A 16,832-nucleotide genomic window follows, 5' to 3' on the forward strand; every position below is an offset into this window, starting at 1 on the left:
GAGCTAAATCCCCAGCCCTGGTACATTTTAGATACACAAAATGATAACATTCATCATGGAGAATTTGTACCTTCGTATGATATATCTTGTGGGTTCTTTTTTTCTCATTCCCCTCAACCTCTCCCCTCATTTACAGAAGCTTTGTTTCCATTTTCTTTTTCTATTCTCTTTTTCTCCTTGTCCCTTCTTTCCTTTCCCCCTCCCCCTTCCTTTTCTCCTTATTTCAACATTTTTTCCCATTTCCCAGTATCTATTTGACATTTTTGAAACCATAATATGTTAATTGAATGTGCTAAAATAGTGCTGTAGTTGAAATTTATATGCCTTTTTGAGCATCAGCTATGCTAAGATAACTATTAACTTAAATTTTCTACAGTGGCAGTCATGTTTTTCATCTGGCATTATGTGCATGAAAGCCAAGTGTACTGTCCTTTTTAAGAATTCTAAATTAGAGGGCCTGGCTGAGTAGTATTCCATTTTATAGAAAAACCACATCTTTATCCAGTCTCCATCTGATAGACAAATGGGCTGTTTACAAGTTTTAGCTATCGCAAACTGTGCCACTATAAACATAGGTGCACATATATCACTGTGATATGATTCTTTTAATTCTTTTAGAAAGATACCCATCAGAGGGATGAATGGCTCAAATGGAACCTCTAATCCTAGTTCTTTGAGGTATCTCCATATTGATTTCCACAGTGGTTGCACCAGTCTGCACTCCCACCAACAATGGAGAAGGGTTTCTTTCTCCCCACAACCCCACCAACATTTGTTATTGTGTGATTTCTTGATAGCAGCCATTCTTTGTGGGGTGAGGTGGAATCTCAAGTGTTACTTTCATCTGCATCTCTTGAATGACCAGTGATGTGGAACATTTTTTCCTATAGTTTTACTTGCTGCTTTTACTTCTTTGTCTGAGAAATGTCTGTTCATTTTGGGTGCCCATTTTTGAATTGGGTCTTTATATTTGGGGGGCTGATTGTTTTGAGGTATTTATATATTCTTGATAATAGTCCTTTGTCTGAGGAATAGCTGGTAAAAATTTTTTCCCACATTGTTGGTTGCCTCTTAGTTCTGCTGATGGTTTCTTTTGCAGTACAGAAGCTTTTTAATAAGATGAGATCCCAATTGTTGATTTTTTCTGCTAGTTCCTATGCTACTAAGGATTTGTTCATAAAGTCTTTTCCTGTGCCAGTGTCTTCAAGAGTTCTGCCTAACTTACCTTCCAGCAAATTTAGTGACTCTTTTTTTAATACTTACATCTTTAATCCACTTGGATTTTAGTTTAGTGCATGGTGAAAGATAAGGGTCTAGTTTTAATCTTTGGCAGGTTGAAGTCCAATTTTTCCAACACCATTTATTAAAGAGACTATCTTGTCCACAGTGAGGATGGTTGGCTCCTTTGTCAAAGATGAGATAGCTGAGTACATCTAGAGTTGTTTTTGAATTAGAGTCATTCTTAGGAAAATGGATACATATTGAAGATATACTCCTAAGTGAAATAAATAAGTCACACAAGTATAAATACTAAGTAGTTTCTCTAGTGTGAAAAACTATAATGGTACATAAGATCCTAATGGTATAATTGACAATGTGAAATAGGAAGAAAAGGGCTAAAGGTGTAGGGGAAGTGGGAAGAGTAGGGAAAAGGTAATAAGGGAAAAGAAAAAAAAAATAGGAGAAAATGAAAAAATGGAAATAAAGTATTTGTAAATAGGGAAGGGAGGAGGGGGTGAAGGTAGGGCAGGAACAAGGGGACAAAATGAGAACCAAGACCTGTCATGTAAAGGTACAAGATCCTAATGATGAATGTAACTGTACTGTATACCTAAAATGTACCAATAAACTCAGCGAGAGGAAAAATAAAGAAAGAAAGAAAGAAAGAAAGAAAGAAAGAAAGAAAGAAAGAAAGAAAGAAAGAAAGAAAGAAAGAAAGAAAGAAAGAGGACCCGGGATTTAGCTCAGTGGTGCCACACTTGCCTTACAAGTGCAAGGTCCTGAGTTCAATCTCCGGTACCAAAAACAAATAAATAAATAAATAAAATTCTGAATAAGAGTTGCTGACTCTAAGGATGTTTTGTTGCCACTGTCAGTGAGGTAATTAGAAGTAGTAGCAACTAGACTTGTGAACCCGTAAATAACAATCCTAAATCTTTTGTAAAACTGTTCAAGAATTGGATTAATGCACAATATCTAGGTTAGTAAGGAAAATAGCCTCTTTCAGTAAACTCTTTACTGTTACGTATTAAAATGAAAACAAGGACTGGGGATTTAGCTCAGTGCTGCTGCACCTACTTGGCAAGCACAAAGTCCTGAGTTAATTTGGGACTGTATTTTATGTATTGTAAACTTTTCTGTTTTACATACAAGATCATGATTTTCTAGGTGAAAAAATAATGTCCAAAAATAAAAAACAATACTCTAAAATAAAAACAAGATAGGATGTGTACACACACAGTATTTAATACAGATTTACCTTCTAGAAGAATTGATGTGTGATATTTTCATTAACTTATGGTGTGTCTTCTGCTAAATAGTATATCTGAGCCTTGGTGTCTATCTATGAAATAAGGTTTTTAGAACAGATTATCTGTTAGGTGCCTATTAAAATTTAGTAAAAGCAAATACAAATAATAAAATCTTTTAGTTTATAAAAACTCAAGAACTGAACTCAAATGCCTTGAACTACATGTATAAGATGATGTAAAATTTGAGCTATTTAAGGACTGATATAGTTTCAGATGCAAATGTCAGTTTCATTTCTTGATTGGTACTAGACAAGCATTGTTCAGCTTTTTTATGTTAGAAAAAGCATTTTACCTCAGTATTTGATTTAAAGCAAAGTAAATAAATATAATTGAATAGATAAAACTAAATGCAAGTAATTTCAAGAAGACAGGAAAGCCTCCATATTAGGAAATTTCATATACCCTGGTGGTGACAACCCAGTTAAAATTTAAAATCTTGAAATTAGTAACCAGAGTTGTGGCCTATATATATGAAACCTAAAATAGAGTTAGTATTGTGGCTTAAATACAATATTCATTGTATTTTATATCCAGGGAAAATTTGGTAATTTGGGACTGTAATTTATGTACTTTTAAACTTTTCTCTTTTACATACAGGATTATGATCTTTTGGGTGAAAAAATAATGTCCTGTGGAATGGATCACTCTCTCAAACTTTGGCGGATCAATTCAAAGAGAATGATGAATGCAATTAAAGAATCTTATGATTATAACCCAAATAAAACTAACAGGTAACAGTTAATATGCTTTGCCGTGCAATTGAATAGATACGTTGTTAAATAAATTCTTAACACTTGAGTTTAAAAACCTTTTTTAAAAAAAACAAACTCCATTTTATTTGTTTTTATTTTTGGGGGGTGGTACTGGGGATTGAATCCTGTAATCCTAGCACTCTGGAAGGCTGAACCAGAAGGATCTCCAAGTTTGAGTGCATCCTGGTTAACTTAGTAAGACCATATCTAAAAAATTAAAACACAAACACACACGCACATGCACACACAAATGGGCTGGGGATATAGCTCAGTGCTTCAACTCTTAATTCAATGACTGTTTAAAAAAAAAATCTATCAGGCTGTTATTAACACTTAGTATAAATGTCATAGGTCTACATTTGTTAATTCTGTATGTTTGTCTTAGCAAAGAGAGTTTTATTTTCTGGTTTTCTCCCTCTTCCTCTCTGCCCTTCTACTCCTCTCCTTTTCTTCCTCTTCTCCCCTCCCCTCCTTTCCTTTGAATCAGAATCTCACTATGTAACCCAGGCTGGCCTTGAACTCATGGCAATTCTCCTGCCTCATCTTCTCAAATGTTTTCTGGTTTTAAGACAGATTATTAATAAATTGTTAGTAAAATTCATCAGCATCACTAAATACCTCAATGCACTCATCAGACGTCAGTGGTCTTTGAGAATTAGTAGAGCTTTTAGACTTCTACTTTTACAAGACAGGTGCTGTAAATCTGAGCTATGGAGCTAACCTATTCAGATTTCTAGTTTTAAATGCCAGGGGTCACTACAATGTTAAATTTGTATTTTTAAACCATTTTTTAGATCTCTAGAGTGAACATAAATTATAGATTTCACAGTTTACAGAAAATAACATTGAGTTAAGTAGGTCTTGTCCTTGAGAGAGGTTTAACCATAAGATTTTATGTTCTTGACTGTAAAAAGCAGTAATTTTAACTATTAAAATTTTGTTTTAACAAAAAGATCCCAGAATTTAAATTGGAAGGGATTGTTGGAAATGATGTAGCCAACATTTTTTTACGAAAAAACAGGATATGTGAATTGCCTAAGATAATTCATAGTGTATCATATGCCCATGGTTATTTCAGTATAGAACATCAATCACAGGCGTGAGAGTGTAGCTCAGTTGTAGCGCATATGTTTAGCATTCATGAGGTCTTGAATTTGATCCCTAGCATTAAAAAAAAGCCCTGAATTGCCTACCAGATTAGAAATGGTAGGTATCCTATTTCATTAAACCCAGAATTGGTATAAGCTTGTTTATTCTCATCTCGCAAATATCTGTGAGGAAAAAATGGAGTCACATTTTTTTAGTATGTGTGCTCCAAAGTAAGTGATGGAGCTACATTTTTGTTTCCTAAATGTAGACGTTAGTTTGGAAAGTCTGTATGTCAAATTCCTGCAAGGCATCATTTACAGAAATTATTGTTCAAGGCAAGACTCTCATCTAAATTTATTTATAGCAGACTTTGGAATGATGTTTCATTGTTCCTATAAAGATGACTGTCTTTTGAAATATTGTAGAATAGTTGACTTTAAAAGATAGCTAATGCTTTATTTTAAATGATAAAGTGTAGGTAGTTTAGTATGTTTGATATTTTCACCTCTGTAATAAGATTCTTTTTAATTGATTAAGATTAATTTGGAGCTATAGTAAAAAGCAGGTAGAAGTTTTATAAATTGGGTTGGGGATACAGCTCAGTGGTAGAATATTTAACCAGCATATAAGGCTCCTGGGGTGCAGTCCCCACTCCTGAAAGAGAAAGTTTTATAAATCCTTCCCTGCAAAATAGTTTGATTCTACTACACTTTTTTTTTTTAACTTTACATTTCCATTCTTCCTTCAGGCCATTTATTTCCCAGAAAATCCATTTTCCTGACTTTTCTACCAGAGACATACATAGGAATTATGTTGATTGTGTGCGATGGTTAGGCGATTTGATACTTTCCAAGGTATGGAAAAACTGCAGTTAAGCTGTACTTCCTGTGTGTGTATTTACATGTGTTTAGATAACCTGCTCATGTTTGTTGTAACTTTGCAGGGTGTAACGATTCATTTGTTAAAATTAATATAAAAAATGAATATCAGATGGGAAATTGCCTTTTTATAAAGTCTTATATTTTGGTAGGATTGAAAACTTCCTTTAGGCATAAACCATACCAATAAATTATATTTGTGCTCCAATAAGAGCTTAGAAGGTGATAACGTCCTCTGATACTTTATGTTGCCCAGTAACAAGTAACTAAAATCAACAGTTTTTTTGGTATATTTGTGTCTATTCAATATACTTTTGTTTACAAGAACAGTTGGCTGGAGTCAGTTGGATTATAGGCTATTATTTACTCGCCCCTGCTCTAACATGTTGTGGATATAGATAGCCTTCCATATCCATGGGTTCCACATCCTTGGATTCAACTGATCAAAAATATTTGAAAAAAAATTGAAGTTATACTGACTTACTTTGTCATTCTGTAACCAATACAGTAGAGCATCTGTTTACATAGCATTTACTACTGGGAACCCCTGACATGTTACTGGAAACCTCTGCAGTAGGCTCCGGATTCCTGCCCAATGTACGACAGGCCAGAGAAAAAAAACTAAAAAACAACTTAGAAAACAAGGTGCCAGGATGACCAATGTCAGTGTAACTGACAAAGGCGCTGGCTAGTCCAAGCCACTAATTTTTACTGGTAATTAGTTGGGTAAAGGTGAGCTATGTGAAAGGGCAGAACTGTGTGTTAGGATGTGCAATCTTGCCGTTTTTATGGAAATTAATGTGTAAACAAGCCTCATAAAAGGATAAGACAAAGCATTCTCAAACTAGGAACAGAATAGGCAAAATACATTGATTGTAATTAGAACATTGTGTCCTAGTTAGAACGTTTTAATTGTGGGAATGGAATTTGGGTGCAAGTTACTCTGACTTTGGCAAGTAGGCTTTGGCTGGACTCACTTCTCAAAACAAGCCAATTGTGGGGTTAACTCTTTACAGCCTGCCCTGCCTATAGCCTGCTTTGGGCATAATTAATATTGCAGTTTCCCACAATTTATATTACATTAGGTTTCATAAGTAGAGATGATTCAGAGTATATAGGAGGATGTGTGTAGGTTATATGTAAATACTATTCCATTTTATATGAGGAACTTGAAGATTCGTGAGTTTTAGTGTGGGTGGTAGCAGTCATGTAACTAAATCCTTACAGATGCTCGGAGGTGACTATATATATAATTTTTTAAAGGCGATAATTGAGAGAAATTGGTGAACATTAAGGATTGTCAAATTTAGAGAAATCGCTATCTGGTTTCTTTTGATATAAATTTCAGGGCACTACATTTCTTTGGAAGAACTTAATTTATTATTTTCTTCCCCTTATGATTATAGTATTACTGTTGTTGGTTTTTTTTTTTTTCCTAATCTTGAAATAATTAGACTCATAGGAAGTGTCAGAAATAGTACAGAGGTTCAGTAGGACTTTAACCCCATTTTCCCTGAGGGTTATAGTTTCCATAACTATAATATAATATCAAATCCAGGAAACTGACAATGATGTAAGGTATATGTATAGTTCCTTCTCATTTTATATGAATTTTGTCCTTTCAAGAGTGTTGCAGTTTGGGACCTTTTACAGTTGTTTGTTTTCACTCAGTACAGTGCTTTGGAGATCCATCAAAGATGATGTTTGTATCAGTAGTTCTTCTTTATTGCTAAGTAGCATTCCATGGCATGGCTGTACTATCACACTATATTTAGCCATTTACTATAGATCATTTTAGTTGTTTCTAGTTTTGGATTGTTCTAAAAAACAGCTACTAATGAGCAAATATATACATGTAGGAATTTGTGTGGACTTCTCATTTCTTTGAGATAAGTGTCTGGCAGGGCAGTTGCTAAGTTAAGTTTGTTCAGTTAAAGAAGCTGCCAAACTATTTTTCAGAGTGGCTGTGTGACATTTTACATTCCCACCAGCAATGTATCAGGCAAATTTTTGCCAGCATTTGGTATTGTCATTTTTTATTTTAGCTGTTCCGATAGGTTTGTAGTGATAATTTATCATGGTCTTAATTTGTATCCCCTGATGGCTAGTGATGTCGAAAATCTTTTTCATGTGCTTGTTTACTTACCATCCACATATCCTTTTTTGGTGCCATCTCTTCATTTCTTTGGCTTATTTTCTAATTGGATTGATTTTCTTTGTTTTGTTGTTACTGTTTTGAGAATTCTTAATATACTTTAATAAGAATTTTGTGTCAGGCACATTTTTTGCACATATTGTCTTCCAGTGTATAGTTTGGTCTTTTCATTCTCTTAAAGAGACTTTCACAGAGAAAATATCTTTAACCTTTGTGAAATTCAGTTCATTGTTTTTATAAAATTTATTTCATTAGTAGTGCTTTTGATATTATGCCTAAGAACTGTTCACCAAACTCTAGATGTGAAGATTTTCTCCTGTGTTTTCTTGTAAAATTTTATACTGCTCTGTTTTACATTAAATGTATGATCCACTTTGAGTTAATTTCTGTAAAAAGCACAAGGTTTAGGTTGAAGTTCATTTTTTTCCCCTGTATATATATTTAATTTCTCCAGCACCATTTTTTGAACAATTGTTTCCTCTACTGAATTGGTTTTGCACCTTTGTTAAAAGTTCTTTGGCTCTACTTATGTGAAGTTATTTTTGTTGGTTTGTTTTCCATTGATTTGTATGTCTGTCTCTATGCTGTAAGATTTATAACTGGATAAGTTTATTTCTCCTACTTTATTTTTCTTTCCAAAATTGTTTTTAACTAATTTAGTTTCTTTATCTTTCCATAGAAGTTTCAGAAAAACTTAACAGATTTACAAAAGTCTAGGTGGCACTTTTTTTTTAGTGAAAGCAGATTTTGATTAGAATTTTGTTTAACCTATATAAAATTTTGAGGAGAATTAATATCTGTATACTGAGTTTTCTGATCCACAAACATGGTATGTGTCTCCATATATTTAGATCTTTGTTTTTATCATAAAATAACCATGTGTTGGGTTGGGGATTTAGCTCAGCAGTTCGGTGGCCTGCCTTGCAAGCGCAAGGACCCAAGTTCAATCCCTGGTACCAAAAAAACACAAACAAACAAACAAAAAGTAACCATGTGTTTTTCTTCTTAATGTATTACTTTAGTGGATTGTATTAATTAGTTTTTAAATATTGACCCAGCTTTGTGTCCCTAGAATAAAATCTACTTGGTCTTGCTCTGTAGTTCCTTTTATATGTTGTAGAATCCTATAATGCTAACATTTTGTTAAGTATTTTTATGAAGTATGATATTGGGCTGAAGTTTTCTTTTTTGGTACTGTTTTTATCTGATTTTGGTATCAGTAATAGTGGCTTTATAAAATTAATTGGCAAGTGTTCTATCTCCCATTCTCTGGAAGAGATTGTATAGCGTTAGTATTCTTTAAATGATTGGTAGAATTTTCCAATTAAACTCTCTGGGCCTCAAAATTTTTGTGGGAGACGTTTTGGATAGTGAATTGTTTCCTTATATTTACTTCAAATTACTTCATATTGGGTGAATTGTGGCAGTTTATGCTTTTTGAAGAATTGGCCCATTCCATTACAATAAAATGCACACAGCCAGTTGTTTGTAGTGTTGTCTTTTGATATCTTTTGCCAGATTTATAGTGATAACCAGTTTCATTCTTAAAATTAGTAGTTCTTTTTTTGAGATTCTTAGCAACTGGCTTGTCAGTTTTATTAATCTTTTCAAGGAACCAGCTTTTAGAGCACCAGTTTTTAGACGTTTTATTATATTTTTGATTTCAGTTTATTGCTATCTCCTTTTTTTGTTTGATGTGGTTTATTTTGTTCAATTTTTACAAGCTTTTAAGAATGGTACTTTAGAGTATTGATATCTGGTCTTTTAAATTTTTTGAGAATTTTTTATGGGAGATTAAAAATACATTTTGCTATCAAATGTATTCTGTAAATGAAAGATACTGTGGTGTTATATGTCTTTACTGATTTTCTGTCCACTGTGTGTCAGTTATTGAGAAGCAAGTGATTAACTCTCCCAACTATATTGTGGCTTTTTCTTTATCCTGACGGTTCTATTACATGTTTTGTAGCTCTGTTGTTGGATACATATTTAGTATTGCCTGTTTTTGTTGCTTTACCCAAGATTTATCAATACGTAATTTTTTCCCAATTTTTACTTTTAAAATCTATGGACATTGTTATATTTATGTAAGTTTCTTGTAGATGACATGTAATCAGGTCTTTTTTTGATACTCTGCCAATCTGTCTTAGTTGGTATACTCAAACAATTTATATTTAAGCCTTAACATCATAATTATATTGTCTGCTATTATATTTGTATTTTTCTTTTTCATTTTTTTCTCTAGGTTTTCTTCCCTTCCTGTAGGTTGTGTGAACATTTTTTAGAACTTTATTTTTATTTATTTGTATAGTGTCTTTGAATGCATTTCTTTGTGTGGCTTTTTTGGTAATTACTTTAGATGTTTTGTATATACATACACAAATATGTATGTAACTTATTACAGGCTGCTGGGTATTGGTTGGAAGTTTGCCAATTCAAGTGAAGAGTAGAACACTTACTCTTGTTCTTTATCATTTTGTTCTCTTTATATAATTGTCTTAAATATTTATTATGTATTTTTGAGATCCACATCAGACAATTTTGTCATCCATCACATATAATTTAGAAAATTCAAGGAGAGTATTATATTTATTTATTTTCCTTTTTCTGTTCTTCCTTATTCATTTATGTTTTTGTTTGTTTGTTTGTTTTTGAAACAGGGTCTATGTAGTTCATTCTGGCCTTGAATTCACTGTGTAGTCCAGGCTGGCATTAAACTTACACTCAATCCTCCTGCCTCAGCCTCTCCAGTGCTAGGATTACAGGCCTGTGCCACTACACTGGCTCCAAGATACATCTTAACATTTCCATTCTGTTCAGGAAACTTCCTGTAGCCGTTCTTTTAGGGCACATTTGCTGTTGACAAATTCAGTTTGTCTTCATCAGAGAAGGGCCCTCATTTCCTCTTCATTCCTAAAGTGTATTTTCACCGAAGATATCATTTCGGCTTCACAAGCTTTTGTTTTGTTTTGAAGACCTGAAAAATATTTCTCCTCTCTCTGGCCTCCATGATTTCTGAGAAATCATCTTGTCATTAGAATTGTTTTTTCTCTAGGTAAGGTGCTTTTCTGGCTTGCTACATTTGGGATTGTTTGTTTCTTTAGGTCTTTTGTTATTTTTGTTTTGTTTTGTTTTTTAGGTACAGATTGAACCCAAGTATAATTTTAGTTTAGGTTTGAGTAATTTTGCTTGGATTTCTTTGGATTTATTTGTTTAGAGTTCACTGACTTTAAGGAATCTATAGCAGGCATGTGTCTTGGGGAAATATTTTATCCCTAATTTAGAAATTTACAGCCATTATTCAGGATTTTTTTGGCTCTGCTTTCTTCCCTCATTTAGATGTTAGATCTTCTGTTTGGTCCCAAAGACTGTGTCTTTTTATTCTTTTAAAGTTACTTTTTCATGGGCCGGGGATTTAGCTCAGTGGTTTCACTGCCTGCCTTGCAAGCGTAAGGACCTGAATTCAATCCCTGGTACCAAAACAAAATGAAACAAAAAACCCAAAACATCAACAAAAAAGTTACTTTTTCTGCCAGGTATGGTGGTGCACACTTGTAATGCCAACACTTGGAAGGTGAGGCAGGAGGAATGCATTGAGTTTGAGGCCAGCCTGAGCTACATAGTTCAAGGTCAGCCTGAACTACATGGTGAGACCCTGTCTCAAAAATTTTTAAATAAAGTTACTTTTTCTTCTGTTCAGATTGTGTAATTTATATTTTCTGTTTTTTAAATTCTTGACTCTTCAGTTAAACCCATTAATTAAGTTTTAAATTTTGGTTATAATAGAATTACTCATTTCTAAAATTTACCTATATGTTTATTAGAGATTTTTCTGTGTGTTTGTGCTCATTGGAGCACTTTTATGTTTGCTGCTTTAAAATCCTTGTCAGATGGTTTTGATATTTTATCTCAGGGTTGGTATGCGTATTTCTTTAAGTTGAAATTTTTCTGATGAGTATTTTTTGCTTGAGATCTAAATATTTGGGATATTATGAGATACTGCTTCTTTAGATCTTCTATTGTGGCAGGCTTCCTCTTATACCTTTTCAGTTGGGGAAGCGAAGCACTGCCTTGTAACTGTGGGGAGAGGCAGGGGAATGATAGGAGTTCATACTTTCTACTCTACCTCTCCTCTCACCACTGTGGTTGGGAGGGACAGGATGCCTTGTTACTGCTTACCTAGTGGTCACCACTGCCATTGTATATAGTTGGTTGCAGCCTTACTGCTGGATTGTGAGTGTCCTGACTACTAGGCCTTCTGTGATGCTAGCTTAGCCAGAGAGTAGGAAGAGGGCCATCTTATTACTATAGGGGATAGGGAGAATGAAAGATAAACATTTGAGGTGCATAGTTATGACCTAGGAGTGGTTCCTTACTGGGCCTTTACATGTGCAAGTGGACAGGAGCCCACAGATTTTTCTGTGGTGTTTGGATTATAGCCTTTATTGTCTGAAAGTTTGTCTTGTTAGGCTACCACTTTCTTATGGAAATGACAGGGTTTTGTTGAGACTTTTTCTTTCTTCACTCATTAGTATTTCTGAATTTTTCCCTTCTTTGAGATCTAGCCTTAGGTATAGATGTGAAAAGAAAATGGGAACTCACCACTCTATGGTTCATGTTCCTGGGCTCCTCACTCATCCATCTTCTCTCACTTTTCAGAAAAATATGTTTACTTTATATATGATATTCAGACTTTTAAGTTATACCGAAAAAGATGAATAGGGAACTGTATATCCTTGTTTTGGTAGCAGCTATAGATCATCAATAGCTTTAACTTTTCTCCCTTAGAATTTAATCAGATAATAAGAAAGGATTTCTGGATTTAGGTGGGATGCTGGATTGAGATATAATAATGGTCTCAAATCTGGGAGTATGTCAGATCACTAGAAAAACATGGTAAAACAGATTCCTAGACCTCATTTCTGGAGGGTCTAAATCTGGCGCAAGAACCTGGGAATTTGTATTTAGAAAGCTTTCTTGTGATTTTGAAGTGCAGCTATTAGCTCTGGTGAATTCTTTTTAAATTGTTATGCTTCAGGTTTTTTGTGAAAGAGCTCTAATGAGTAAAAATTCTTGGCCAGGGATATACTGTAGTATGTAGTATGTTTGCTTGCCTATTTATTTGTTAGGCCGTGGATTCAGTCCCTAGCACCTCACTTTCCACCCGTTGGAAAAACAAAAACTTCACCTGTTTAATAAGAAGTACTTAAAAGAGTCGATTTATAATTTTTCTGCTTCTGCCTTCTTAGAGATTCTGATTCAGTAGGGGGCTAAGATGAGTCTTGAGAAAACTCCCAGATTATTTAGCTGATGATAGTCGAGAATCATCAAATGAGGTGATGTTTAAGATATTTTGCAGTTAAGAACTTAGATAACCTATAATATTAGAATTTTGGAAGTCTGAAAAATGTGTCCCCATCCTAGTCTTCTTGTGGCCTTGTGGTTAAATGACAGTGACCCTGTAAGGCTGCCACCTCTGCCTGTACAGGTTGTCTTGTAAAACTGTAGGGCTACTATATGCCTACACCAGGGTTTCTACATCCTGGTGCTATTGAGATTGGGCCATATACTTTGAGGTGGAAGGGCTGTCCTTTCTTCATAAAATGTTTAGCAGTATCTCTGGCCTCGATTAACTAGAGGTCAGAAATACTGCCCAAAGTCTTTTAGAAGGTAAACCACTGACCTAGATAGTAATGTGAATAGTGCCCATAGAGCAGCTTTCTTTTCATTATATTTTTTACTAATGACTATTTAAATAGAAGGGTGTACACAAAAATTTAATGTTACAGGATAGGAGAGTGTAACTTCACAGCCTATTGTGATTCTATCCCCATATCAGTGTCTGGATGTTAACCCACTGCTATCATTGTGTCTTCTTTCCTTGTTTATAACTTGACTGCTTAGGCCCTTTCAGTGAGTTCATTTTTCCAATGAGTATTTATCTACCCTGTACCCTATGTGTGAATGAAGTATTAATAGTTAAAAGGTAAAGCGAGTTGGAGAGGGATGAAACTAATGGAGTCAGAGTTTGAAAATCTGTGAATTTTAATACTATGTTTGTAATTGTACCTTTGCTGGGGAACATCTCAAGTTTCTGGGTGCCAAAGTGTCTAAAGCTGGACTTCTGATTTGGAAGATAAATTATGATTTCCAGTGATTCTTCCAAACAGTGTATTTTGTATTGTCTAATTCTATTGATAATCAGATTTCTTGTCCTCAGGTGTGGACATTGACTCAAATACAAATGAATGTATATCCCAGGATTAAACAGTTTCTTTGAGTTTCAGTTCTAAAATGATAATGGAATCTTGTATTTAATAAATTCAGTTCTACAATTAATACTTTTTTTTCTCATTTCTCTTTTTTAGTCTTGTGAAAATGCTATTGTGTGCTGGAAACCTGGCAAAATGGAAGATGATATAGATAAAATTAAACCTAGTGAGTCTAATGTGACTATTCTTGGGCGATTTGATTACAGCCAGTGTGACATTTGGTACATGAGGTTTTCTATGGATTTCTGGCAAAAGGTAGCAGCATATTTTTATGTTACGAAATTATTTTACTTAAAGACCATTTTTTTCCATTAAATTTATTTTAGGTATACAATACAGTTATATAGATCATTGGGATCTTGTACCTTTACATGATGTATATTGGTTCTTATTTTTTCCCTGTTTCCCTGCCCTCCCTTCACCCCTTCCACCCTTCCCTATTTACAGAGACTGTTTCCTTTTCTCATATTTTTTCTTTTCCCCTCTTTCCTTTCCCCTACCCCTCCCACTTCCCCTACTCCTTTAGACATTTGCTTCCTATTTCACAATAAAAGACAATTGTGATTCTAGCTTTTTTCTATTCTTTTTCCTCTGAAAATCTGTCTTTGACCTTTTTTTTTTTTTTGATTTTTTGAGACAGGGTCTCACTATGTAGTTGAGACTGACCTGGAACTCACTATGTAGCCCAGATTGGTCTCGAACTCACAGCATTCCTCCTGCCTCAGCTTCCCAAGTGCTGGGATTACAGGCGTGAGCCACCATGCCCGGCTTACTTTGACCTTTAATATCATATATTCTACCTTTATGTATTTTGTATACATCTGCAGTGTCTATGTTAAATGAAACCGGCAGTTTAGTATCAATGGTAGAAGGTAGATGTTACATTTAATTTAATATTTTAGTGAATGGAATGTTAATTTCTGAAATGGCTTTTTTCCTAGAGGAAATTTAGCAAAATTAGGGTGGAAGTTAGAGACAAAATACTCACTACCCAAAGTAACAGAAATGTGTGTTTTTTTTTAAAGGAAATGTATTTGTAAGAGTTTTTGGTAATAAGTTATTTATATCTTTAACACGCTTTTGCCATAATTCTTTAAGGCAGAGTAAAAGACTACAATTGTGGAAAGCTTTATTTACTCAGGGTATCTGTGAAATCTGGAATATAAGATACAAAGAAATAGACCAGAGCACAGTCAGAAGCTAGAGCCTAGGTTTTTCTACAGAAAGAAAGATACTTTAGGATTGATTAAATGCCTTTGAGTGTGGTGATTTTTATTAATTTGATGTCTTTAAAAATATGTTCACACAGATGCTTGCATTGGGCAATCAAGTTGGCAAACTTTATGTTTGGGATTTAGAAGTAGAAGATCCTCATAAAGCCAAGTAAGTATTTAGAAATTTCTAAAATGCTCAAAATTTTACTGTTTCCTCCAAACTTTCATGCCTTTATAGAGGAAATATTGTTATTTGCAGTGTTATCCTTAAATCATTTTAACATTTATAAGTTTCAGAGCTAAAGTATTTTTTTATTTCAATAATGATGTATATTTCATGAGTGCAGTGATGAGAAGATAATTCTCTTATCAAATTATGTGGTAACTCTTGAGTTTAAAATATATCCAAATTTTATAACATTTGAGGGGGAATTCAGTGAAGATTTCTGGTTGTAAATGCTTTTTATGAAACTTGGAACATTTGTTCATTTTCTTACTCTTTTAAGTAGATGAAATATTATGTATGACATTAACTTCTTGTCATGTTTTTTCCCTAGATGTACAACACTGACTCATCATAAATGTGGTGCTGCTATTCGACAAACCAGTTTTAGTAGGGATAGCAGCATTCTTATAGCTGTTTGTGATGATGCCAGTATTTGGCGTTGGGATCGACTTCGATAAAATATTTTTTCTTAACCAAAATTAGAGTGTGTTGTCTGTGTAAAATAGAATTAATGTATCTTGCTAATAAGGGCACATAGAGCATTTAGACTTGTTTTTCAGCATTCAATCAGGCTGAGCTGAATGTAGTGATGTTTACATTGTTTACATTCTTTGTATTGTCTTCCTGCTCAGACTGTAAGCTTTCAATAAAAAATTTATTTTTGTAAAGCTGTGTTTTAGTTATTTTTATTGTAATGAAAAACAAGTTGAAAGTAATAAAATTATGCCTTACCTTTATTTGTAATGTTTGTCTTTTTACGTGGAGAGAGCCATTTAATCTGCAGACTATAGGCTCTACAGCTAAACTGAATTTAATTATTAGAGATTCCAGGGTTTCATATTTTTAATGATTCCTTCTGATAGTTTCATAAATATGTTTAAAATTCGTTAGAGTTAGAACATATAGTAGTGTTTTCCTGCCACTAGATTTGTAACCAGACCATTAGTAATTTTAGTGGAAATGTTATTAGAACAAAAGAACGAGAGGATATAGCAGCTTAAATGCATTGGATCAGCTAATGAAGAAGGAAGTAGAGAGTTTGCCCATGTAGTGAGTTGTTGCCTCCTTTTTTGAAAGGGATATAACTGGCTAAGAGAGTAAGGGAGGTAAGTAGATCTCATAGGGTTGAGAGAGTTGAGCTGTTTTTCTTGGTGGTGTTTTTCTCATACATAGGGTGCATTGTATTTACTTGTGGATTTGGAAAAAAACAAAACAAAACAACCAAAGAATTAAAACCAAGATCACATGTGGAGGAATTAATCTGAAGCAGAGGGAATGAAAAAAGCCTGAGCTAAGTAGTTATGAAGCAAACTACTGTTGTTATAAAGCTAAAGTTACAAGCTAAGGTAAAAATGTAGCAAGACAGGGTAAAACAAAAGATTGAATTTTGTAAAGTTTTAAAAAGGTTAATGACATGTTTCTATAAATGATGTATTTATAAAGTTGTTTTGATATTGTATACATGTACAATATTTGACACTGTTGCCTTTTGAACTGTTTCTGAAGCAAATTTTACTTCCCTGAAAATAATTTTATTTGTTTGTTTGGGTTTTTTTTCCTGAAAATAATTAGTTTTAACCCTTAGCCAGCAGGAAAATTATTATCACTGAGACAGTTTACCAGTAAAATGGAGAAAAAGCTGAAACCCTACCTAACAGCCTAGGACAATTAATAAACAACTATAGTTTTATATTTAAAAATTTCTAAGTTAACCA

General features: G+C 33.8%; 1 protein-coding gene across 1 annotated transcript in view; it reads left to right on the forward strand.

The window, feature by feature from the left end:
- Window positions 1-15,741, forward strand: part of Eed (embryonic ectoderm development) — a 29,803-nt gene extending 14,062 nt beyond the window's left edge. The window contains exons 8-12 of the mRNA XM_010633732.3: window positions 3,129-3,262; window positions 5,121-5,226; window positions 13,774-13,932; window positions 14,987-15,060; window positions 15,449-15,741. Of these exons, the coding sequence (XP_010632034.1) occupies window positions 3,129-3,262; window positions 5,121-5,226; window positions 13,774-13,932; window positions 14,987-15,060; window positions 15,449-15,575 (600 nt within the window). The 3' untranslated portion in view covers window positions 15,576-15,741. The remainder of the gene's footprint in view (window positions 1-3,128; window positions 3,263-5,120; window positions 5,227-13,773; window positions 13,933-14,986; window positions 15,061-15,448) is intronic.
- The last annotated feature ends 1,091 nt before the right edge of the window (window positions 15,742-16,832 follow it).

This window comes from Fukomys damarensis, unplaced genomic scaffold, assembly GCF_012274545.1.
Source record: "Fukomys damarensis isolate Sample0158 unplaced genomic scaffold, DMR_v1.0_HiC HiC_scaffold_16, whole genome shotgun sequence".
NCBI lineage: Eukaryota > Metazoa > Chordata > Mammalia > Rodentia > Bathyergidae > Fukomys > Fukomys damarensis.